This window comes from Elgaria multicarinata, chromosome 7 (genome assembly GCF_023053635.1).
Source record: "Elgaria multicarinata webbii isolate HBS135686 ecotype San Diego chromosome 7, rElgMul1.1.pri, whole genome shotgun sequence".
Taxonomy (NCBI): Eukaryota; Metazoa; Chordata; class Lepidosauria; order Squamata; family Anguidae; genus Elgaria; species Elgaria multicarinata.
The window spans coordinates 2835656-2863396 of record NC_086177.1 but is presented as its reverse complement, the minus strand read 5'-3'; the positions used below and the strand labels follow the sequence as shown (position 1 = coordinate 2863396).

The 27741-nt window shown below is 40.1% G+C and overlaps 2 protein-coding genes across 9 annotated transcripts in view; both read left to right on the top strand.

Moving 5' to 3' along the window:
• Positions 1–27741, top strand: part of LOC134401297 (protocadherin gamma-C5-like) — a 298584-nt gene that overhangs the window by 95602 nt on the left and 175241 nt on the right. The window lies entirely within an intron of this gene.
• Positions 18–27734, top strand: LOC134401217 (protocadherin gamma-B4-like). Its single transcript, XM_063129968.1, has 4 exons — positions 18–2480; positions 4171–5524; positions 5614–6476; positions 27660–27734. Exons 1-4 carry the CDS (start codon positions 60–62, stop codon positions 27732–27734), a joined length of 4713 nt encoding a protein of 1570 aa, XP_062986038.1. The 5' UTR covers positions 18–59.

The following is a 27741-nucleotide window of genomic DNA, read 5'->3' as shown; positions in this document are numbered from 1 at the left end:
TTCTGTGGAGAAGTCTGCTCAAAACAAGCAGAAGAGAAACTATTTTATCAGAGTACCATATGGAGAGAAGGGAAGAAGAGAATGGCAGAGCTCTCTGGAGGCAAGTACCGTTTATTTTACTTTTGTCATTCTCCTGCTGGGCTGCCTCAGAGCAGATTCGCTATTCAATCCCTGAGGAGATGGCAAAGGGTTCCATTGTGGGGAATCTGGCCAAGGATCTGGGGCTGAATGCCAGGGAACTACCAAGGCACAATCTGCATGCTGTCTCTGTGAATAAAATTCAATATTTCAGTATCAATGCAGAGAATGGAAACCTCTACATAAATGATAGAATAGATAGGGAGGTAATATGTGATACAACTCCACTCTGCCTTCTTAATTTTGAGATTGTGATTGAAAATCCTTTAAATATTTTCCATATAGTTGTCACAATTCAGGATATTAATGATAATATCCCACATTTTTTGAAAAGCAATATCAAGTTGGAGATAATTGAATCCACTTTAACAGGCACCCGATTTCCCCTCGGGAAGGCCGAAGATCCTGATATTGGGATGAATTCTCTCCAGAATTACCAGCTCAGCCCCAATCCATTTTTTGCCTTGGATATTAAAGAGAGTCAAGATGGAAATAAATTAGCAGATTTAGTGTTGCAGAAAACACTGGATCGAGAAAGTGAACAGAAACTTCACTTAACTCTTACAGCCATAGATGGAGGTGAACCAAGAAAAACTGGTACTGTTCAGATATGGATTAATATCACTGATGCCAATGACAATCCACCCATTTTCACTCAAGAGATATATAAGGCTAGTCTAAAGGAAAATGTTATAGTTGGATCCTTTATAGTTCAGGTTGTAGCTTCTGACAATGATGAGGGTTCAAATGCTGAGATAACGTACTATTTCAACAACATCCCAGTGAATGCCTACAAGAGATTCAGACTGCATCCAAACACAGGCACAATCACTCTTATGGAGCCATTGGACTTTGAGGAAACTAAGGAATATACTATGACAGTTGCAGCAAAAGATGGTGGTGGATTAGAGACACATTGCAAAGTTGAAATAAGGGTCCTTGATGAGAATGACAATTGTCCTGATATAAGCTTGGTTTCCTTGTTTAGTCTAGTCTCTGAAGATTCTCCACCTAAAACCTTAATTGCTCTGATCAATGTAAATGACAAAGATACTGGTGACAATGGAAAGGTTACTTGCTATTTACAAGATGACTTGCCCTTCAAGATTCTACCCTCATCAAACAATTACTACAAGCTCCTGACAGACAGTGCCCTGGACAGAGAAAGAAACCCTGAGTATAATATTACCATCACAGCCAGTGACAGAGGAACCCCACCTCTTTCCTCACACAAAACCATCTTCCTTCAGATCTCTGATATCAATGACAATGCCCCAGCCTTTGAGAGATCCTCCTACAGCATCTATGTGCCAGAAAACAATCCTTCTGGAGCCTCCATTTTCAGTATGAAAGCCTCTGATCCAGATGTGGACCAAAACGCACGGATCACCTACTCCATCCTCAACAGCAACATTGAGGAGCTCCCCATCTCCTCCTATATCTCCATTAATTCCGAGACGGGCACACTCTACGCCCAGCGGTCCTTCGACTATGAACAATTCAGGGAGTTCCAGCTGCAAGTGAAGGCCCAAGACGCTGGCTCTCCCCCTCTCAGCAGCAATGTCACAGTGAGGGTGTTCATTCTGGATCGGAATGATAACAGCCCTCGTATCCTGTCCCCTTCACAAGAAGCCAAAGGCTCAGCCTTGTTTGAGATGGTGCCTCGTTCGGCCGAGGCGGATTATCTTGTGACAAAGGTGGTGGCCGTGGATGCTGATTCTGGACACAACGCCTGGCTCTCCTACCACCTGATCCAAGCCACGGAGCCAGCGCTCTTCACTGTCGGTTCTCACACTGGTGAGATCAGGACAGCAAGGGCCTTTGTGGAGAGAGATGCTGTGAAGCAGAGACTAGTGGTTGTGGTGAAGGATAATGGGCAGCCACCTCTCTCGGCCACCACTACTCTGAACCTGGTGTTTGCTGAGAACTTCCAGGAGGCCCTTCCCGAGATGAAAAACCAGCCGAGCAGCTCCGACTATCAGTCTGATCTCCAGTTCTATTTGGTGCTGGCCTTAGCTGTGATGTCATTCCTCTTCCTCTTGACAGTGATTCTGGCCATTATGACGAAGCTGCGACACTCAGGGAATCCCCAGTTCCTGCAGTGCTTTGGTCCCGTTCCCCATTCCAAGGCCGGTGCCGTGTTTCCACCTAATTTTGAAGATGGGACTTTGCCTTATTCCTACCAGCTTTGTCTCTCGTCAGAATCCAGGAAAAATGAGTTTTCCTTCCTGACTCCCAACGCTCAGATTTCAGACAATATTCTTAGCGGAGAGAAATGTTCTGTGCCTTTTACAGGCAACAGTGGAAACCCATTAAATTCAGAAATTGTTAATGGTGTCAAGGTAAGCTTTTTTGCAAGTCATTCATATTACATTTATACTGATATTGTAATTCTGTGACACTGGTTTTCTGTTGTAGTTTTTACAAAAGTCTTAATTGGAATAAGCAGATTTATTTGTAACATATGGTGCTCTTATGAAGTACATGTTTTTGGCTTTGATATGAAGTATTTGGGCCAGAGGTTCAGGTTGTTCTCTTCTAGTGAGTTGGGTTTATTCTAGCTACTTCCTAATCTTTTGAGGTATGGAGTCCACGAAGGACCCCATTCCTCAGGAGAGACTTTTTGAAGTCTCAGTGGCTGCCAGGTGGAGGAGAGGGTTGGAGAGTCTACCTTCTGCCCATCACTTTCTGCTGGAATATTTCTGGCTTTGAACCTTTTATTCCAAATTTCATCCTCTACTTGGATCCTGGTCTTATATTGCTAAGATTAATGTGGGGGGGGGGGAATCTGAACTCCAAATCAGAAAAAAATATTTAAACTCTTGTGATACCCAGTATTTGATCATTTAAATATTGAGAGCCTTTTATTTAATGATCTTGTATTTTTTTTATTTATATACTTGTGTGGGGCTTTTAAAATGAAGTAATACTTAAATGGCGTGAAACATTACAATATGCAGCTCATAAGCATGTAGTCTGTGGACATTGTAAGCTAATGTTGACTCATTGTGAGTCAAGGGTGGAAACCTGTTATACTTTCTTTAGTTAGAATTAAGGATCAGAACCATGTGAGTTAATGAGGGCAACAAGGTCTTTAAAGCAGGGGCTCAAAAGAACAAAAGCACTTCCTTGGAGCTGTCCAAAGTGATCTCCTCAGATCTGTCCCAGTAATTTCCTCCCAACTAAGGAAAGAATCCCGCAATGTACAAGTTGACAAACAAGGTGAGGAGAATGTTGACAGGCATCCTGTGGTCTAAAGTAAGTGTACAAACTGGGCCCCAATAGAGTAGGGGTCATTTCTTGACCTACAGTAGCTCTCAAGGCCTCATTAGGTAGTCCTTTTGTAAGGGTTGAGAAAGATCATCTTTTCCTTAAAAGGGTCTAAGAAAGGCCAGATAATTTCCTAAAACATTTACCTTTTTATTACAAAATGAAAATATAATTTCAAAACCTTCAATCAAATGATTACTATTACATATTACTACTACTAAATGCTAATGCCTTTTAAGGACCTTTAAATGTTTAACTATAATGGTGGGAAAACATGTACAAAATTCATACCGATCCCATTTTTACAAGACCAGAAAATGCTTCACATATTACGCTGGAAAACAGTTTGTGCTTGTTCCTTACATGACATTTGTTTAAAAAACCATCTCAGACTCAGAGTGCCACTGTTGGCCAACATAGTTCTTGCAGAGTTGCTGGGAATCTGCTGAAGGATACTTCCTGCTGTGTGATCGCTCAGTCACAGAATGCAGATCTGGGAAACAGGAGGACACAGGGACGTGCAAACAGTTTTGTTGAGGAAAGAAAACATATACCAATCCTGCAGAAAATAGTTCCTTTGGATTTCTCTGTCCTGACGGGAATTTAAGTGTCTTAGTACATCAAAACAAGAAAGAAAAAGAAAGACTATTTCTCTCAGGAAGTGGAATGGAAGGTAGCCACACACAAATAAAGGAGTCAATAAGAAGGCAAGTATCTCTCTTATTATTATTGACTTTGTTCTGCCAAACTGCCTCAGAGCAGATCCATTACTCAATTCCTGAGGAAATGGAAATAGGTTCTGTTGTAGGGAATCTTGCCAAAGATTTGGGACTGACTACTGGAAAAATAACAAACTACCATCTGCATTTCCTATCTTCAGATAAAAATCAGTATTTCATTATCAACACAGAAAATGGAAAACTTTATGTAAATAGCAGGATAGATAGAGAAGGAATATGTGGGAGAAATGCAGTTTGCCATATTAATTTTGAAGTGATGGTTGAAAGCCTCATTAATATGTTCCATATAACTGTAGAGATCCAAGACATCAATGATAACACACCACATTTCTTAAACGGGGATATCAAACTAGAGACAAGTGAATTAACTTTGCCGGGAGCCCGATTTGTGCTTGGATGTGCCAAAGATCCAGATATTGGAATGAATTCTCTCCAGAATTACCATCTCATGCCTAATCAGTATTTCACACTGGAAGCTAGAGAGAGAGAAGATGGAAATAAATACGCTGAAATAGTACTGAATAAACAGTTGGATCGAGAAAGAGAAAGCAGTTTCCATTTAATCCTTATGGCATTGGATGGAGGGAAGCCTGCCAAAACAGGGACTACCAAAATATGGATTAATGTCATTGATGCCAATGATAACTTACCTATCTTTACTCAAGAAGTCTACAAAGTCACCTTGAAAGAGAATGCTCCCAAAGGATCTTTATTAGTACAGGTAAAAGCCACAGATAAAGATGAAGGTTCAAATGGCCAGATTAGCTGTAAATTTACCAACATCCTTGAAAGCGCTTGGCAGAAGTTCAGTGTTAGTCCAATGAATGGAACAATTACAATTATGGAAACCTTGGATTTTGAGGAAACCGAGAAATACACTATAACAGTAGAAGCAAGAGATGGAGGTGGATTAGTGGCTCACTGTAACATTGAAATAAAGATATTGGATGAGAATGACAATGCCCCAGAAGTTCTTCTTGCCTCTTTATCCAGCCCAATACCTGAAGATTCTGCAACAGGAACTCTGGTAGCCCTTTTCAATGTAAACGATAGAGATTCTGGGGATCATGGGAAAGTTACTTGCCATTTAAAAGATGCTTTGCCATTCAAAATAGTATCGACCTCCAATAACTTCTATAAGCTTCTTACAGAAGGTTCCTTAGACAGAGAACACACTGCAGAATACAATATCACTATCACAGCCACTGACAACGGGGCACCGCCTCTTTCCACAGACAAAACCATCTCAGTTCAGATTTCCGATATTAATGATAACTCCCCTGCCTTTGAGAAATCCTCTTACACCGCCTACGTGCCAGAGAACAATCCTTCAGGTTCCTCCATTTTCAGGGTCAAAGCCTCAGACACAGATTTGGGTGCAATGCTCAAATCGTTTACTCCATCCTCAGCAGCACCATTGAGGAACTACCCCTCTCGTCTTACCTCTCCATCAACTCTGAAACAGGCACGATCTATGCTCAGCGCTCCTTTGACTATGAACAATGCAGGGAGTTTCGACTGGTAGTGAGGGCACAAGATGGCGGCTCCCCGCCCCTCAGCAGTGACGCCTCAGTGGCAGTGTTTATCCTGGACCAGAATGGCAAAAGCCCTCAAATCCTTTATCCATCTCAAGGGGTACAGGGATCAGCCATGTTTGAGATGATGCCACGCTCAGCAGAGGAGAGTTATCTGGTGACGAAGGTGGTGGCCGTGGATGCTGACTCCGGACACAACGCTTGGCTCTCGTACTATCTGCTGCAAGCCACTGAGCCAGGGCTCTTCTCAATCGGGTCCCATAACGGTGAGATCAGGACATCACGGATGTTTTCGGAAAGAGATGCCGTGAAGCAGAAGCTAGTAATCTTAGTAAAGGATAATGGGCAGCCACCACTCTCTGCTACCGTTAGTCTCAACCTGGTCTTTGCCGAAAACTTCCAAGAGGCCCTTCCGGAAATGAACAACCAATTCAGTGGCTCAGAGAATCAGTCTGATCTCCAGTTCTACTTGGTACTTGCCTTGGCTTTGATTTCATTCTTATTCCTCTTGACGGTGACTCTTGTGATTATGATGAAGCTTCGACAGTCGGGGAATCCCAAATTCCTACAGTGTTTTGGTCCTGTCCCCCATTCAAACAATGCTGTGATATTCCCACCAAATAATGAGGAAGGGACATTGCCATATTCCTATCAGCTTTGTCTCTCTTCAGAGTTTAGGAAAAATGAGTTCACCTGCCTGACACCCAATAGTCAGGGTACAGATAATAGGTTTGTGCATTTCACAGGCAATGGAGAAAATAATTTAAATTCAGAGATGGAGGATCGTGAAAAAGTAAGATTATGTTTATGTATTTAACTAATCTCTTTCCAAATCTGATATAGAACTATTTCATTGTGTGAGTATGATTTAGCTGACAAGATGTCACAAAAAGTGATTGTAGCAGTGTTGGAGAAAAGAAAAATTCTAACAGACAATTTCCAAGTCTCCAAGTTGTCTAGCTCTTGATCAGGTAAAATAGAAAGTGTGAGTCCTAGGTGCAATCTGAAACTGTATCTGTACCAGTAGTACCCAATTTGAATACCTGCAGCCTCTTCTCCCTTTCCATCTTAGGACTGTAACCAAATAAAGACTCCCTGGCTTCAACTTCAGTGCCCTTTCCCCCCTTGTCCTCCCCACCCGTTTTTGCTTTGTTTATCATCTTGCCTGCTGAAGAGTTATGCAGAACTCAAAAGCTTGCCCAGTATTTTGTGACCGTTGAGTTGGCCTAATAAAGGCACTATGGTGACAAGGATTTTGAAAGTATTCTTCTGACAATTATTTGGATAATATTGCGCTTGGGAATGAAAAATTAAGTCAGCAGGTTCTCAATGGAAAGTTTAAACATAATTTCTGATCTGCTGATATAATAATATGTCTATATTTATTTAGAACTAGCTGTACCCGGCCACGCGCTGCTGTGGCTCAGTCTGGTGAAATGGAAAAGAAAGAAAAGAGAAAGCGCACGTTTCTAATATGTTTCACAATGGTTGTGGGTATACAATGTTTTTTGTTGTTCCATTGTCTGTGCAGATATAGAGATTGTCTAGAACACGCAACATATAATTGTCCATGTGAGAACCAATCCGTGTCTAGATCTAAACCGCACAATTCTAAAGATTGGCCCTGAGCTTTGTTGATGTTGATGTTGATTGCAAACGCCAATCGAATTGGGAATTGCAATCTCTTAATCTCTTTGCAGCTGGACACGCATATTTGTAGTTAATTTTAACGTCTTTACGTGTCGCCACAAAGTAGAGTATTTCAGGCAAGCATTTATTTTGTCCGCTGGTGTCAAGCGAGGAATTACAGGTAATGTTTGCCTAAAATCTCCTGCAAGCAATATTAATGCGTTCCCAAATGGTCTGATGTTTCCACGCAAATCTTGCGATGATCGATCAAGAGCCTCAAGCGATTTTTTGTGCACCATTGTGCATTCATCCCAAACAATAAGTTTGCATTTCTGCAATACTTTTCCCATGCCGGATGCTTTGGAAATGTTGCAAGTGGAAGTTTCAATGAATTGCATGTTCAATGGCAATTTCAAAGCGGAATGAGCAGTTCTTCCACCTGGTAGCAATGTCGCAGCTATTCCGGACGACGCAAGAGCTAAGGCTATGTCATTTTGGGATCGAATTGCTGCCAGAATCAATGTAATTAGGAACGTTTTATCAGTTCCTCCTGGCGCATCTAAGAAGAACATTTCTCCAACCCCGTTATTGACAGTTTGCAGTATTTGATCGTAAATGCCATTTTGCTCAAGTGTTAGCTTAGGAATATTTGATTGCACATATGACAAAAGATCACCCGTGTTGCAATTTTGTTCACGACACAATTCTACATCGAACGAAGCAGGAGCAGATCAATTCGGTGATGGCATTCCCAATTGATTGAGAACTTTGTTAGCGATTTCTAAGCACAAATCTTCAATCATTATCAACGCTTCGTTGTAGATTTCTGCTGTGGAATGCATGTTCATATTTGAATTTTCCTTGCGTATTCGACGGAAAATATCTTCAGCCATGTGCGATTTATATTTCTCCCATAACTGTGTTGGAGATGAAGGAGAGCAGGTGGTCAATATGATTGCAAGCAATGCACGAATTTGATTTGGATGTGACGTGTTGTACGCGTCATTAATGCATACATCCCAGTGTCGGTCGGTCTCCAAGAAATTCAGAGCTTGACATGCACTGCGGAAAGTGGCATGTGTAACACCATTGACAATTCTCAATTGCTGGAAAGACGTTGGACCGGTCGCATTTACCAACAGCATGCGAAGAAAGAAGCATTCCTCTTGATTGGGATGCACGGTGTACAGTCTGCCTATCGTAGTTTCTTTGAATATGCCAGGTTGTCCGTCGACTCGCTATCCTTGTTTGCATCGTTCAAATTATTTTCTACTCACATTCCATGTGTAATACGTAGGCACTTTCGAATACAGCAGTGTTTTCGCCAACGCGTCATTTTGACATAACGTGAAGAAAGTAGTTAACGTTGTAGCCAGTGGATTCAGGGTTATTTGCTGCACATTTGTAGCTGTGAAATAAACGCATTGTCCATTTTCTAGAGGTACTGCTAAGTGAACAACAGCTGGACTTCGTTCATGTATGGGAAATGAAAGAATTCGCCATACAGCTTCATTGCTGCTTATGTATCTTCCAGCCTGACCAGCATGAGTTGCTTTTACGTCCAACAGATGGCGCTGTTTTTCAAAAAAAGCATGTTTTTACCTGTCACAGATGTGACATCTATATAATATAGGTATATAAAAACACACGCGTATTCGAATGCAACGTTGTGTCAAAATTTCAAAGCAATCGGTGAAGAACTTTCGGAGATTTAAGATTTTGAACAAACTAACATTTACATTTATAGATAGATAGACAGATAGATAGAAGATTGCTGTGAGTGGGTTCATTCATACCTGAATGTTTTTCAGTTGATATCACATTCTCAGCCAGATATGTGCCTTGTTTCTGTTGAGAAGTACTCTGTGTGTGTGTGAGAGAGAGAGAGAGGGAGAGAGACTTAAGATTAGGTAATATAACAGTTTTATCAGTGGCAGTTTTTCTGATGGGTCATTCACAGATGCAGGCCACCCCTTCTTGCTATGAATTATTACTATGTTTATATGAACCACACATGTGTGAACCTGTTTTTGACATTTGACACACATTTGACATTGATTTGACCAGGAAAGCACTAGGTCGGCTATGAGTTCTCACAGGCAAGTACTGTACAATTTTTACTTAATATTACTCTGGCTAAGCAAAGCCTACCTTTGTTCACATCATCTGAATATTTTAGGATGTGAGAAGTAATCTCAGCAGAGGAATAATTGAGCCATTGTGAGCTAACCCAAGGAGCTCCTGTAAGAATTCAAACTTTTAATTCCCTTCAGGGAACATCCTTAGTTCATATGATGTTAATTCAGCAATTTATATGTAGTTTCCGGAGGAGCATTGATCCTCCCTCATTCTTTATCTTATAGCTTAGTATCATTAATCGACATGGAGTGAGAAAGGCATAGAGCAGGGCATAAAAACATCACATAATCACTTTCTCAATGCTTTTTAACTGATGAAGCACTAAAATGACCAACACATTCTGGAGTCATCATCTTTATGTTATGTATTGAGTATTATCTCCAGTGACTTTGCCTGTTTTCTTTCTGAAATAATTGGGTGAACAACATTGCACACATTGTGCAGTTATTGATTATTGTTGTAATTTCTCAAGAATTATTTCTCAAGAATTAATCGTGCAAATATATATACATTAGTGTTATTACCTTTCAAATAGCACAATCACAGTGTCTTTGCCCATTTAGAAAGAATTAACTGGAACCAATGCTGTATTCTGTATTTAGTATTTTTTTTATTCTGTATATTATATATTGAATTGTGTAGGCCATTGGGCTTGTTATTCATATGTGTGACATAAACATCTAGCAATATTTGTATGAACATTCAGCATTATTTATATATAGCATCATCTTTCCCACCCCACCCCCCAATAATTATTGTGGAATGAAATAGTTTTGTTTTTTTTGTTTTTTTAAAAAAAGCTGCTTCCAGATGTTAATTGTGAGAAATACCCCCAAATATTCCTATTCAGCCCCTTCAGTTGACTGATCATAGACATACATCTTCCTTAGCAGATTCTTGTGTAGCCCTTTTCTGGGGGGAAGGAAAGGGCCCATAATCCTCAAGCAAGGAGATTCCAGAATCTCATGAGGGATGTTATTCTATTGGTTATTCCCTGGCTGAATATCTCTTTGGAATGTAATGATAATCACGATAACCGCGATGCTGATTTAATGAATTCTTAAACTGCCTTTCAAGATAAATTATCTTCCAAGGCAGTTTTAAAATTCTGTTTAGGTATTTCAAAAATCCTCCTGTCAGCAGTTTAAATGCACTGCTTCTAGTAGCTATAGACAATGAATAAAATTCTGAATGTCCTTTCTGAGTTCCTTTTCAGTCTCTAAAAACTGACAGTACTGCCTCATTATTTTTAAATAGAATTGTCTGAAAACACTTTAAACAATGTTTTGCAAATTATGATAAATAATTGGTATGTATTAGTAATTTCAGTAGCAGTTGTAGTCATGATTTGGTGTTTTGTATGCAGAAGGTTGGTGTCTCCAGGGCCCAAACTGCACAGGCAATTAGGGTGGAGTGAAAGCACATCAGGGTCATTCATGACACATAACATTGTCACTGCTCTGCAGCAATAGCACAGCTCCCCTCTCAAAAAGGCACATTTTCACAAAGTTCTTTTAGTGTTTTTTTCTCCCTTAAACCCAGCTCCTGCGTGGTTCCACTACAGTGTGCCCTGTTCTCCCAAATTAAATCTTGCATAGTGTGCCTAGAACATGGCTGTGACCTGGTTAAGGAATGGGGCCGTCCCTCTCCCCCCCCCCCCGCCCCCCATTAGCAGTAGCTGCTTTGGACATAAGCTTCTTTTCCCACTTAGCACTACTACGCAGTAGTGCAATTTCACTGCACCTTTCCGGTTTATTTTTACTTTGCACTATTTCTCAGTTGTGCTGTTTCATTTCTGTATCGAAAGGAGGCTTCATCACTACTATTTCAGTACTGTAGCCTCACAATTGTGCAATGTCACATTAGTGTGATAGTTATAATTCAGTTGTACTGGGGTTGTAACTCCTGTGGGGACCAGGGCTTCAGTATTGCTGATACACAGTCCTGTAATCACACAATTGTGCAATGTCGCATTAGCTTGATAGTCATAATTGAGTTGTACTGGGGTTGTAACTCCTGAGGGGAGCAGGGCTGCAATATTGCTGACACAATAATCACACAATTGTGCAATATCTCATTAGCGTGATAGTCGTAATTGAGTTCTACTGGGTAATGACTCCTGTGGGTAGCAGGGCTTCAATATTGCTGATTCGAAGTCCTGTAATCACACAATTGTGCAATATTGCATTAGTCCAATAGTACAAATTGAGTTATACTGGGGTAGTAACTCATTCTCCACCTTTACAATGATAGGAATGCAGGGAGCAGGGCTTCACTATTGCTAATCCACAGTGCTGATGGATATGAGGGGAGAGGTGTGGGGTAAACCACAGGATGTAATTCATCTTTCCCATTAAACGTCCCTGAGCACAGGAGCATTGAAAAGGGCAGGGAGCAAGCCTCTCTCATTCGCTGAGCAAAACCTGCACAATTATGTTCATTCTACTCGCTGGACTCTGCCCGTCCAACCCCGAAGTATTACCTGTGAAAGTGGGCTTTTAGTTAGTGTATGCCCTCTTTTTCTTGCTTCATATGCCACTAACGGACCAAAGCAGTTTCATGAAAATCCAGACATAAACAGAAAATGCTTCTGAAACCATTCCTTTGTATAGTGAGCCCATGAAGGACTAGGAAATAATCCTGCCTGAAACCCCACCTGAAATCAATGTTGACAATACTGGACTAGATAGCTTGACTCAATATAAGGCATTTTTTTCTATGTCTCTATGCTTGGATAATCATTTTCCAATATGTAAGACATCCACCGCATGTGGAAATAATCTATTGCATTTTAGCACAGTGCCAACAGTTATTATTTCTATGGTAATAAAGCAGTAGATTACAGATTCCACATCCTTGATTAGACCATGAGTCTTGTGCTGTTAAGTTTACTTTAGCTTTTTATCAGCCCATATAAATCTGTTGAACTTTTGTTGCCACTCTTTCAGTGATTTCTCTGAAAGTAAATTTGGACAATTACAAAATAAAAAAATCAACTTTGGTAAGGTAGACTTCTTGGGTGCTCCTGAGCCAGTACAGAACTAGTTGTGAAATCCTGGGAGTTGTAGGATTATTTCTGTCTAAATATGTATATGGTTGTGCCTTTAATGATGTTTATTTTTAACCTTGATTCAATTTTCTTAACTAATGAATGAAAATTATTATGATAAATGTCCTGATTGTTGCTGGTGAGGTAGATACTGAGATATCAAATTAGACCTCTTGGGCAATGGAATTTACCTAGAAAAAGAAACTTGAGCAACTAGATTTGTTGAAGTATTTAAACCCAACAGTTCTGTTTTCTGTATGTTAATTTTATAAATAGGTAATCTTTCAAATATACACACATTCCCATTATAGGGATTAGGACCAGTTCTTCAGTGAATGATTCTACCCAATAAAAGAGGCAAATTGTTAACTTCGTAGTTCCCCCCCCAGCATATTCCGAGTGTTGCTACACAACCAGGTTACAGGCCTTGTCGTCCAAAGAGCGCGTGGCTCCCCTCGCAGTGAGCACCCCAGCAAAGCCCCGTCCATCTCTGTCGCAACCCCCACCCCCAGGCTTTCAAATATGTAACAAGATGTTTCAATTCTTGACCCGTTTCTTACATTTCAGTTAGGTACATGACCACATCATTGGCACAGAGGTTTATCTTACAGCTGATGTCATTTATCATTACAGTGTGAATGTCAGCATTATATTTAATAGATAATGCAAATGGCTCTAATCGATATTGCTAATAATATTGATGACAAGGGAATCCATGTCTTGTACCTGTTCTGATATTAAACGTTTTTCAATATAACCATTTACTAAAGTAAAGCTGATTAAAACCAATGGGTTTTTCTTATCCAGTCAATAAAATAATGACAGAAACTCTATGAAAGTTGGCATTGGGTTAACTATTTCCACTCTGATATGTCAAATGCCTTTTTGGCATTAAAGGCTGAAAAAATGTTATGTGATTTAAGATATTCAATCGTGTTTAGCACTTTTTTTAGTATTGTTGGTTAAATATGTTATTAATCCAGTTTGATCTGGAGAAATATATTTGCCAATAGTTTTGTAATGACCTTATAATCATAATTAAGCAATGTTACTGGTCAATATGAACCCACTAATATATTCTCTTTTCAAGTTTTTTTATACTATCTTATCCATTAACAAAGTTTCAGGAATTTGACTACCATTCTTTATCCCAGTTATTGCATTTGTTAGTCATTCAGCAATAATATCTGCAAATAATTTGTACAATTCTTCATAAAACCATATATCACTGGTGCCTTTCTAGCTTTTAGTGATTTAGAGAGCAATCCTACGGGGTACATCTGCTGTGGGGCAAAGGCTGAGGGCTGAGAAGTCATGAATGAAAATTATTCATGGTCTCTTCCTCCCTAGCTAATGGCCTACCCCCAAACACACCCATTTCCTCCCTTCTCAAGATCAGAGTATTGATCTCAGGAGGGAGCCACAGTGGAGCTTTCTGCAGTGGCTGGGAGGAGCCTGTGGGAGAGTTGCACTGTCAGATCTCTTCTAATGAGGTTGGAACTCTATTGCCAGCCTCAGAGGGGGAAATCTACTGCATCCTATGGCCCTTCAGATCCTGTCTAGGGTCCCAGGATTGCTCTCTCAATGGTATCCTGTGCCTCTTGTTTCAAGATAGAAGCATCAAAAACATTATATCCTCTTGTACCTTTCTATTAAAAATAATTGGTGCCTTCATATTTGTAATGAATTCATCCTAATTCATAGGCTCCATGTACCAATGAAATAAAAAAAAACCTTTATACACAACAGTTTCACATACACAGCGGAGCCATGGTGTAGTCCAATATCACGGATAGTGTTGGGAGACTTTTATAATGTTTAATTTCCTCATGCTTGTTTCATATGGGCATACTCCAGATTTGATTCTCATAATTAGCATGGCTGGGATCATCTGGAAATAAATATTATAGAAACCTATTTAATTGATTGACTACATCTGTTTATTATCTTAGGAATTGTTACTTGATTTAAATTACAAGCCTATCACAAAAAAGGGAGAGGTCAAAAACTTACATCTAGCTTGTTTATTGAAATAATTCTTAATACTAACAAGGGCATTTATACATCATATCACAAGTTAATCACGCCATATATTAAAACAAAATTAAACATGCAAATTTCCAAATCAAACAATCAGTTCTGTACTAACAGCAGAGTTCTATTAACATTGTCAGAACAATCCCCTAATTCATCTTGAACAAACTCATATTGGATCTGTTTATTAAATCTATCCAATATTAAGTAAAGTATATACCTGAAGTACAGGGAGAGAAAATGTTTACAAAATGAAATTTAAACTCCAAGTAATGCAAAAGATAGGAATATGTGAATCATACATATTCTTGCTATAAACTTACTCAATGTTGATTTTTCAACTCCGTGAAATGCAAGATAGGAGAATTTGGAACTGGATTGAAAACATAATAGGAATACATATTTGCTTAAACATGCAATATACATTAATTTTGGTGCATTAAAAATATATAAATTTATCATAATGCCATAATATATCTTTATTTATAATACTGTATCTAGCTCTGGTTGCTTGGTCTTCAAAATAATACTGCAGATCTCATAGGCATGGGCAAGGGTTGTGCGGGGCAGCACACCCTAATGTCTCAAGCAATAAGTGTGAATTGAGGGGGCCTTTGAGTAATGAGGGGGATCCGGACACAGCGGGAACTATCCTCCAGCTGCTCCGCCACTGTGCTGAAGAACCACTGCCTCCAAGAGAGCGCCGTTGCTTCCAGCAGCAGGAGTGAAAAGGAACCGCTCTGCTGGGAGCCTCTTTGCTGAGAGCCGCACTTCAAAGAGACCAGGAGCCTCGAAGGCTAATAAGCCCCTCCTCATAAGCCCCTCATAAGCCCTTCATAAGCCCCTCCTCTGGCCAGTGCCACCACAACACACCACCAATGCTGGGGCTTGAAGAGCGTCTCCTCATCCCTCCCACAAACTGCAATGGCCCTCCTGCGGTCAGGCAAGCCGAACACAGATTAGGGAATCAGTGTACAGTGTTTAATAAATAAATGAATAAAATAATCTCTTTTTTTGATTGAGTATTCAATAAATGTTTGCTTTTAAAAAAGAAATCCTGGGTGCACACCCTAATGAAATGTGCTGCACACACCTACGGTAGATCTGATGTTTGGCTTCTTTTGGTGGATTTCTTGGAGCCAGGGCCACCCCTACCATTAGGCAGAGTGAGGCAGTTGCCTCAGGCAGCTGATTTTGGGTGCTCTGAAAGGTGCTCTTGCATTGTTAGTTTTTTAATTTATGATTGTTATATTTTTACTTACAGGGAGGAAGAGAGTTGTTTGTGCTAAAATAACTTGACTGTTCCTTGGGAATTATGCATTATTATTATTATTATTATTATTATTATTATTATTATTAACATTTTTAAACCGCCCCATAGCCAAAGGTCTCTGTGTGGTTTACAAAGATTAAAACATTAAACAGTGACCTCGCTCGCTCATTCGCTCGCTCTCTTGGTGTGTGCAGGGAGGGGGGCAGGGTGTTGTCATCTGCTCCTCTGCCTCAGGCAGCAAAATTTCTTAGCCAGACCTGCCTGATTAAGCCTATTTATTTATTTATTTATTTATTTTATTTATTACATTTTTATGCCGCCCAATAGCCGAAGCTCTCTGGGCGGTTCACAAAAATTAAAACCACAAAAAACATCCAACAGGTTAAAAACACAGTCTAGAAAAAACACAACAGGTTAAAACACAATCTAGAAAAAACACAACAGGTTAAAAACATAAGCCTAGATTGTATCTGTTGAAGATTGGCTCTACCCATGCTCTTTTTACCACGGTGTCCAAACTGTCTACATCACAAAAGAACATTTTTAATTTATAGAGCCTTTTTGTTATGAAAAATAGTTGCATAGAGCTACAAATGAGCATGAGGTTGGATTTGTTTCATTTGAAGAAAAGCTTGACATATTAGCACTTCTTGGGGGGGGGGGGGGAGAGAGAGGACTGTATTGCCAAGGAAAAGGGGATGGGGCAAGGACCCAGTAAACAAATTACAAAAATAAAACCCATCCCACAGCTTTTACAGTATAGGCCTGGAGAAGGAAGCTTCCTAGTTAGTTAGCTACACCCTTATTACTGGCTCTTTGTAACGCAGGCACATGGATGCAGACTATACTTCACCATCTTACCCCAGGGGCCTTGCAGCCACTGAATGGAGGCAGTGTCTCAGGTCCCAATTAGGTTGAATCTGGGTGATCACTGTTGCAGAAAGCACACTGGACAAGATGGTGCACCCTGATGATAGAGAGTACACCTTTATTTCACCAGTGCATCATCTGTTTTCGATTAGATTATTTCTTGATTTCTACTTCTTTACTGCAGCAAATAAAGGCTTGCAAGATTGATACACTGGTAATTTCAGACCACGCCGCAGTATGCTTTGAGTTATAGTTCTGAAACTTGCCAAGGCCTTCAGGTCTTTGGCATTTTAATGTTTCTCTTTTAAATTTATTTATTTATTTATTTATTTAGAGATTTTTATCCCACACCTCAGCCAAAAAGGCTCTCGAAGCAGCTTACAACTGATCAGTAAAGAAGACAGTCCCTGCCCTCAGGCTTACGTTCTAAAAAAGACATGAAACACAAGGAAAAGGGGATGGGGAGGGACGAGGGAGAAAATAAAAAGAAATAAATGATGAGATGTTTAAATCTTTGCTGAATTGCCTAAATTGTCTTAATATTTTAATATCAATGTGAGTACTGCGGGTTCCTGCACCTTGGAATGGGAGGCCAGCAAAACCTTTATTACGGGTGGAATCATTGCCTATGCTTCACATAAGAAAAAGCTTAGCACAGCGCAACAGGTGCTTCTGAATAAGAAGCTGAAATCTCTTATAACCCAGTTTTCCAGTTCACCATCAGCACAACTGTATCAGGAGCTGCAAAAAGTTAAATGAAAGCTAAACAATATTCTTTCTCAGCAGGCGGAATTTGTCTTAACTTGCTTGCAACAGACATACTGGAAAAATGGGGAACGTCCCTGTAGAATTTTGGCACACCGTCTTAAACATCAGAAGCATCAAAATGTTATTTCTGCCATTAAAAATGAGAATAACACCATACATACTTCTCCGACGGATATAAATTTACGATGTTTAAGGTTTTATACAGAGCTGTATAGTAAGGGTAACGAGATATCAGAGCAGGATATGAATACTTTTTTTGCTCAGATTAAGTTCCCTTGTTTAGATTCCTTGCAAAGGCAACATTTTATGGCTCCTATAAGACTTGAAGAGATTACAAAAGTAATTATGAATATGAATAATGGGAACCAGATGGGTACCCAATTGAGTGGCATAAAACCTTTTCCACTATCTTAGCTCCAAAACTTTATCAACTTTACAAATACATATTTGAAGCAGGTTTGCTTTCTTCATCATTAAATGATGCTTATATTACAGTCATCCCTAAAACTGGCAAGGACCATACTAACTGTGCTAATTACCAACCAATCTCACTAATAAATGTTGATATTAAAATATTAACGGCAATTTTAGCCAATAGACTGCAACAAGTCATTACAACATTGGTTGGACCAGATCAAATGGGATTTATTAAAAATGGGCAGGGGGGCAATAATTTGAGATTTCTTTTGGATTTGATAGCTTTAAATAGAGAAAGAACAGACAGCCATTGTTTCTTTGGATGCTGAGAAGGCCTTCGACAAAATTCATTGGAAGTTTATGCTTGCTACTACATTGAGTCATGCTGGTTTTCCAATGGACTTTTTGAAGTGGGTTAGAATTTTATATTCAACTCCAAAAGCAAGAATTATGACCAATGGTTGGTTGTCAGCTTTTTTTGTGCTTGGGCGAGGTACTAGGCAAGGATGTCCACTTTCCCCATTGATATTTGATCTATTTTTGGAACCCCTGGCTTGTGCAATTAGATGGAATAGTAGTATTTATGGTTTGTGCATGCTGACTTATAATTTAAAATTATTCTTTATGCTAATGATCCTTTATAGTTTATTTCTAAACTCCAGGCATCTATTCCCGCTTTGACAAAACTGATTAATACTGTCGGTGATCTGTCCAGTTATTCAATTAATTGGTCAATGTCTGAATTGATGCTGATTGGAGAAAGCATATTTCCTAGTTGTCAATTTCAATGGTGTCCTGATTTTATTACCTCTCTGGGAATACTCATTCCCAAATATATATCTCAATTGATTAAAATATATTTGAATATGTTGATTAGTGAGATTGCACCAGATATAGATAGATGGGCACCATTAAAGCTGAATTTGTGGGGTAAAGTCAACACAAGATGAATGTTATACCTCGAATTCTCTGCATTTTGTATAGGATTCCTTTATTGTTTCGTAAATTCTTCTGGGGTTCTTCCTCACCTTGAATATCCTTGAAACAGATGCAGCTTCCAATTAAAAAGGTAGGTTTGGTTTTCCAGACCTTGTTTTGTACAATTGAGCCTATCTATTGGCTTTTCCAGTTCGCTTAGATTTCTCAGCCTGGTCAGTTCTGGAATCCTTATGGTTAGAACCTCTTCCCAAATGGATGGCACAAAGTTTTCGACATATTAGAATAATAATAATAATAATAATAATAATAATAATAATAATAAATGGTTCCTGACTTGGAGCTGAGCAGAAGCAGGGAAGAGCAGCTGGCCCAGCTCAAGTAGGAGCTATAAAAGTAAGCCAGATTCCCAGGGAGCGAGTGAACAGGGAGCGAGCTAACAGGAAGAGCAAACAGGAGTTTGACAGGGGGAGTTCGGCAGGGGAAGTCAAGGGGGAGGCCTCTAAAAAAAAAAAAAGAGGTGGGAAAAACAAAGAAAAACATAAAGAGAAAACCCCCCACAAAACCACCACCACCAAAAAAAAAAAACCCAACCAAAAGATCTTACTTTCCCTTAAGACCTACTCATATAGTTGTGTACCTTCAGAGAGGACACAACAAAGCAAAGGCAATTCCACTATAATCAAAAAGGGAAAAAAACCAAAGAAGAAATCGACAATATGGACGGAAAGGAGTCCCTAGAGGTGGTGACCTGCAAAGGGTGTGCAATGTTCGTGTTTCTGCCTGACCTCAACATGGCGTATACCTGCAACAAGTGTAAGCTGGTGGCACTTTTGGAAGAAAAAGTGAGAGGACTTGAGCAGCGAGTATTTACCCTCCAAGGAATAAGAGAAGTAGAGGAGTTCTTAGACCGAACGGTGGAACTGCAACAGCAACAAGAAGCACATGAGATTGAAGAACAACAGCCAGCTGAAGCAGAAGTGGAGTATGCTGAGGGGAGGAAAGCCAATGAAGAGGAAACTCCCTGGAAAAGAGTGACAGTTAGGAGCAGAAGAACTAGAAGGCATTCTGCACCGGTGGAACCATTAGAGTTAAGCAACCGCTTTCAGCTTCTGGAGAATGAGTCTGAAGGACAGTTTGCAGAGGAAGAAGTACAGGAGACACCATGCAACAGTGACCAAGAGGCAGAAGGTAGGTCAACCAAGAAGAAGAAATGAGTAGTCGTTGTGGGAGACTCCCTGCTGCGTGGGATTGAAACCCAAGTATGTCATGAAGACCCATGGACTCGCCAGGTGTGCTGTCTCCCTGGAGCACAGATTAGAGATGTGACTGAAGGGTTACCGAAGCTCATAAAGTCCACGGACACATACCCCTTTCTTCTCATCCATGTGGGAACAAATGATGTCGCCAAGCAGAGCTACAAAGAAATCATTTCAGACTTTGAAGCTGTGGGAAGGAAACTGAAGAACTTTGGGGCCCAGGTAGTTTTCTCATCCATCCTCCTGGTTTTTGGAAGAGGATTAGAAAGGGAAAGAAAAATACTCCGGATGAACGACTGGCTTCGAAGGTGGTGCCATCATGAGAGTTTTGGATTCTGGGACCACGGGCTACGCTACTTGGAACATGGACTGCTGGCAAGGGATGGGTTGCACCTCACAAGGGCTGGAAAGAATGAGTTCGGCCACAGCATGAAGAACTTGATCAGGAGGGCTTTAAACTGAATCTTACGGGGGCGGGAGACGTAAATTTTGAGGCAACAAGGGATGAAGGCCAAGGCACCACAGTACAGAGAACAGCTCCAATAGTGTCCCAAAATAGTGTCTGCAACAATGTAGGAACAAAGCCAGACTATAAAACACATGGTCTTTGATGTCTATATACTAATGCCCAGAGCATGGGAAACAAACAGAATGAACTTGAACTCTTATTACATGAAGGCAAATACAACTTGATAGGTATAACTGAAACTTGGTGGGATGACTCCCATGACGGGAATATAGCAATTGAAGGATATAACTTGTTCAAAAAGAACAGAAGAAATAGAAAGGGAGGTGGAGTTGCACTATATGTTAAAAATACCTATCCCTGCACAGAAATACAGGCAGATCAGACTGGGAGCCCCGTCGAGAGTGTCTGGATTAAAATAAATGGGGCAAGGAATAAAAAGAATATGATAATCGGAGTCTACTACCGACCACCCAATCAAGGAGAAGACGAGGACAAAACTTTTGAGAAACAAATTGCTAGTGTTTCAAGGAAGTGTGATGTAGTAGTGATGGGGGACTTCAATTACTCTGAAAAGCGGCCCTTCCAAGAAATTCCTGACATGTATGGGTGATAACTTTCTCCTACAGAAAGTGGAGGAAGGAACTAGAGGATCGGCAATCCTTGACTTGTTATTGACCAATAGTGGATAAAGTGGCAGTTACGGGAACTCTGGGGGAAAGTGACCACGTCATACTTGAATTCTTGATTATGAAGGAGGCAAAAGTTCGAGCGTAGCCATACACGTACTCTGGATTTTAGGAAAGCTGATTTTAATAAACTCAGAACTATAATAAGTAAGGTCCCGTGGCAAGGGAGCTTAATGAGAAAAGGAGTGCAGGATGGGTGGGAGTATTTAAAAAATGAAATTTTAAAGGCACAATTACAAACAATTCCAACAAGGAGAAAAGATAGAAGATAACAGAGGAAACCAATGTGGCTCCACAAAAAGCTTAGAGATGACCTGAAAACAAAAAGGGATACATATAGGAAGTGGAAGGAAGGCCAGGCTACAAAAGAAGAGTACAGACAAGTGGTGCAGAAGTGCCGAAATGGCGTCAGGAATGCTAAAGCTGTGAATGAGCTAGCGAGGGATGCTAAAAGCAATAAAAAGGCTTTCTTCAGATACGTGAGTAGTAAAAGACAGAGGAAAGAAATGGTGGTTCAACTGCTTAATGAGGATGGCAAATTGATAACAGACAACAAAGAAAAGGCTGAAGTGCTCAATTCCTACTTTGCCTCGGTCTTCTCCCAAAAGCGGGTCTATGACCCCCCTGGAAAAAGTGAAGCAGAAGTTGAGGGGGCAGGATTGCAGTTTGAGATTGATAAACAAATGGTCAAAGAACACCTAATTTCCTTGAATGAGTTTAAATCTCCAGGGCCCGATGAACTGCATCCTAGAGTAATGAAGGCGCTAGCAGAAGAACTCTCAGAACCTTTGTCTATTATCTTTGCAAAATCATGGAAGACGGGTGAGGTGCCGGACGACTGGAGGAGGGCTAACGTTGTCCCTATCTTCAAAAAGGGCAAAAAGGAGGAACCTGGGAACTACAGACCAGTCAGTCTGACATCCATCCCTGGGAAAATTCTGGAGGAGATTATAAAGAAGTCAATCTGTAAACACCTTGAAATCAATGCAGTGATTACTAGAAGCCAACATGGATTTGTCAGGAACAAATCCTGCCAGACTAATTTGATCTCATTTTTTGATAGGATAACCTCCCTTGTGGACCGTGGGAATGCTGTGGACGTCATATATCTTGACTTCAACAAAGCTTTTGACAAAGTACCACATGACATTCTGATTAACAAACTAGCTAAAAGTGGGCTAGATGGAACAACTATTAGGTGGATTCACAGTTGGCTACAGAATCGGACTCAAAGAGTACTTATCAATGGAACCTTCTCAAACTGGGGAGAGGCAACGAGTGGGGTGCCGCAGGGCTCAGTCCTGGGCCAAGTGCTCTTCAACATTTTTATTAATGATTTGGACGAGGAGGTGCAGGGAACGCTGATCAAATTTGCAGATGACACAAAATTGGGTGGGATAGCTAATACCCTGGAAGACAGAAACAAACTTCAAAGTGATCTTGATAGGCTAGAGTGCTGGGCTGAAAACAACAGAATGAAATTTAATAGGGATAAATAACAAGTTCTACATTTAGGGAATAGAAACCAAATGCACAGTTACAAGATGGGGGACACTTGGCTCAGCAATACTACAAACGAGAAAGATCTTGGAATTGTTGTAGATCGCAAGCTGAATATGAGCCAACAGTGCGATATGGCTGCAAGAAAGGCCAATGCTATTTTGGGCTGCATTAATAGAAGTATAGCTTCCAAATCACGTGAGGTACTGGTTCCTCTCTATTCGGCCCTGGTTAGGCCTCATCTAGAGTATTGTGTCCAGTTCTGGGCTCCACAATTCAAGAAGGATGCAGACAAGCTGGAGCGTGTTCAGAAGAGGGCAACCAGGATGATCAGGGGTCTAGAAACAAAGCCCTATGAAGAGAGACTGAAAGAACTGGGCATGTTTAGCCTGGAGAAGAGAAGATTGAGGGGAGACATGATAGCAGTCTTCAAATACTTCAAAGGTTGTCACACAGAGGAGGGCCAGGATCTCTTCTCGATCCTCCCAGAGTGCAGGACACAGAATAACGGGCTCAAGTTAAAGGAAGCCAGATTCCGGCTGGACATCAGGAAAAACTTCCTGACTGTTAGAGCAGTGCGACGGTGGAATCAGTTACATAGGGAGGTTGTGGGCTCTCCCACACTAGAGGCATTCAAGAGGCAGCTGGACAACCACCTGTCAGGGATGCTTTAGGGTGGATTCCTGCATTGAGCAGGGGGTTGGACTCGATGGCCTTGTAGGCCCCTTCCAACTCTGCTATTCTATGATTCTAATATCACAATTTTGGTTGCATATAGTATCACATCAATTACAGTTTGATCCATTCTCTCATGCAAAATTGACTTTATGGGGAAATTCAGATTTGAAATTCGGAAAGAGAGCATTCCTGTGGAGGAGATGGATGGATAAGATTTTTTTACTTTGGATCAATTAATAGGCCCAGACAATGAGTTTTTGTCATTTTCTGATTAATGTGCTAAATAGAATTTAGTTACTATGGCTGAATGTTAATACTTGCTGGAATCTAGGTTTGGTCCACCTGCTTTCACATCATCAAAGCCTCCATTATTGTTAGATTGATTGATTGATTGATTACATTTTTATACCACCCATACCACTCTCTGGGTGGTTCACAAAAATTAAAACCATAATAAAACAACCAACAGGTTAAAAGCACAAATACAAAATACAATATAAAAAGCAAACCAGGATAAAACCACGCAGCAAAATTGATATAAGATTAAAATACAGAGTTAAAACAGTAAAATTTAAATTTAAGTTAAAATTAAGTGTTAAAATACTGAGAGAATAAAAAGGTCTTCAGCTGGCGACGAAAGCAGTACAGTGTAGGTGCCAGGCGGACCTCTCTGGGGAGCTCATTCATAGAATGTATCATAGATACACTTATAACAGCTGAACCAGACACGTCAACCCATGACTCATATATACAAGCATTCAGTAGAAGTAAATAAATATGATACCCATGGTTTAAGACAGGATTGGAATAGCTGGATTGTTGCCCTGGCCTCTGTGCCTGAAGCTTCTATGGATCTTAGGCTATGTCGTATTCAGCAAAAAACCTTGTTTTGGGTTTATTGGACTCTACAACACCTTTTCAATAAGGGTCTGTCTAACTTGCATAACTGTTGGAGTTGTGATGCACCTAATGCTTCTTTAATTCATCTGTTTTAACAGTGCCCAATGGTTGCCCCCTTTTGGGAGGAGGTTATAATAAGGATAAACTTTGTACTGAAACAATCTTTTATATGGAACGATGTGCAGGCCCTCCTAAACTATCTACTGGCTTCTTAGAAGTTAACACATGGTCTGCGTAAATGGATTTTCAGGGCCCTAAAAGACTTATACTATCACATTAGAAGGACAAATGGTCACTGTCCATAATGCAATGGATTGAGGACTTAACAATGTTATCAACATTTGAACAGGTGTTATATAGGCATGACTTGCAAGTGGATAAATACATGGATATATGGTCTGCTTTTCGTGAAACCTATGCATAACTCTCTCCCTTTTTTTAAAAAAATGAATGGTATATCTGATGGGAAAAGGATGATATTGCTATATATTATTTATTATTATTATTATTATTATTTATTTATTTATTTATATAGCACCATCAATGTACATGGTGCTGTACAGCGTAAAACAGTAAATAGCAAGACCCTGCCTCATAGGCTTACATTCTACTAAAATCATAGTAAAGCAATAAGGAGGGGAAGGGAATGCAAACAGGCATTGGGTAGGGTAAACAGGCACAGGGTAGGGTAAAACTAACAGTATAAAGTCCGAGCAACATCAAGTTTTAAAAGCTTTAGGAAAAAGAAAAGTTTTTAGCTGAGCTTTAAAAGTTGTGATTGAGCTTGTAGATCTCAAATGTTCTGGAAGAGCGTTCCAGGCGTAAGGGGCAGCAGAAGAGAAGGGACGAAGCCGAGCAAGGGAAGTAGAGACCCTTGGGCAGGCGAGAAACATGGCATCAGAGGAGCGAAGAGCACAAGCGGGGCAATAATGTGAGATGAGAGAGGAGAGATAGGAAGGAGCTAGACCGTGAAAAGCTTTGAAGGTCAACAGGAGAAGTTTATATTGGATTCTGAAGTGGATTGGAAGCCAATGAAGAGATTTCAGAAGGGGAGTGACATGGTCAGAGCGGTGAGCCAAGAAGATGATCTTAGCAGCAGAGTGGTGGACAGAGACCAACGGACTGATGTGAGAAGAAGGAAGGCCAGAGAGAAGGTTGCAGTAGTCCAACCGAGAAATAACCAGTGCATGAACAAGCGTCTTGGCAGAGGAGACAGACAAAAATGATCGAATCCTGGCAATATTATACAGGAAAAAACGACAGGATTTAGCTACTGCCTCAATATGAGGAATAAAGGAGAGCGAGGAGTCAAATATAAAGCCAAGACTATGAGCTTCATTGACCGGAGTAAGCGTTATATCATTGACAGTAAGAGAGAATGAGAGATGAGGAGAAGGTTTAGGAGGAAAAACAAGCAATTCAGTCTTTGCCATATTAAGTTTCAAACGACGATGTAATGTTTCTTTGATTTTCTTTTTCACAATGTATTTTTTTGTGTTCTGTTTTGTTAATATTCACAATAAAAGGGGGAAATACTGGGAAAGATGACCTTTCTATGGCTAGGAAAAGCATCTCCAAGACGAACAGAATATCCTTAAAACAAATGCAAACTTTTAAAAAATTGCTTTATGATGATACTCGGTTACAGCTGCCATCCTCAGTTCACTTACTCTGAAATATTATTAGTAACCAACATAGCACTTCTCTAAAGTAATGGAGAATTCTGAAATCCCTGTTTCTCGTATGTCTTTGGAGCACATGCTCCTCCAACCATGGCAAATTAATGTCTGCAGATGGCATGAGATTGTTATTTAATGGGCTGTAGTTGCACTGTGACATTGGCATTGCAATGGGAGACAGCAGTACATAAAGATTTAAATATGGTATAAAAAGATTAAGCAGACTAGAAAGCAGAGGCAATCATCGACTGACAGGCTGAGAGCCAATGTTCACTAGTCAAGGCTAAGAAAACTCTTAGTTTTCTTAGCCATGTGTAAAACAACACCAGATCTAGAAGGAATAGGGAAAGCATTCTGAGATAACAGCCAGCACATGCAGTCCATCAGTTCTCTGACCTATGTTGATCAAAACAGACTGTGAACTGAGTGTTTCTTTCTTAAAATATGTTTCATTTTGTAGCACAATAAAGAGAATGTGGCATATATTTCAGATTGGTCTCTTGTGTTTATAAACCTAGCATTGTTCTCAATATGTACACAATATTCGTTGTGAAAAGTTAACACTGAATCACTTGTCTAACTCACATTACTTACTTCAGTTGCATCTGATGCACACAAAGAAAAGAGAAAATTCAAAGAAATTTTATGAGCACCAACTAAGACCCATAGCAAGGGTGTCCTAGACAAACACATTCAAGGGAGTCATCATCAAATGGTATTTCCACATTAGGACTGACTAAGGAAATGTTGGAGGAAATAATTGATGGAGGAAATTGTTGGAGGAAATAATTAATTGTTGTGAACTGCCCAGAGCACTATAGAAATGTAATTAAATAAATTCCCATGCATTCTGAATGTAACCAACCACAAGAATGTCCTGTTGTAGTTGTATAATTACAGCCATTGCTCAAGTATTATGCTTTTGACCTCAGCCTGCTCAAAGCAGTTTCCTCAAAGAGAAAGCAAATAGTTGCACACTGACGATCTGACTTGAATAACCTTAAAAAGCAAACCGGAGATTTAGGGGAGCACTTCCCAAATATTGTGCTCATCATAATATACAAGCGAAATAACTGGTGCCATAGAAGCAAGGGATGGGGTAGAGAAATCTATGAGCGGATAAAAATTACCTGTCATATTTTGAAATTTTAATTGTTTTGATATTATCCTAACAAAGAAGATGAAAACAACAACGAGGTAACAATACTAGGATTCTGATTTCTTCTCTATAATGCTCAGGATTCTGTTAGGATACTAATTCTTTCCAAACATAATACTAGCAATGTCACAGCCATTACTCTAGTCCACAAAAAGGTATGTTACAATAAATTTGTTAAGCTGGCACAGAACTCTTAGGCTCCAGTCTTATACACATGGACCTCTCACTGAACATAGTGAAACTCCCTTCTGAGTAAACATGCATAGGTTTCTGCTTTAATCATTATATTAAAAGTCCTTGACCTGAATGAAAGCATCTTGATAGACAAGAAACATTACTTCAACAACACAAATGGAAAAAACAAAAACAAAGCAAGAGTTAACTGTCCTGGAAATAGATTTTCTTCATACTGCGTTCCTTCCTCACACACCAAAGTAAGATCACACCAGAGTTGTGTTTCTGTTTAAAACGGAGTGAGAAAGAATCGCTTGCAGTTCTCCGTCTGAGCCTCACAGTGTCGCTGTTGGCCAGTGTGGAAGCCGGAGACAGGCCGAAGGAGATCCACTGGTGATGCTTCCTACAGAGTCGTTGCTTCATCGCTGCTGAGCAGATC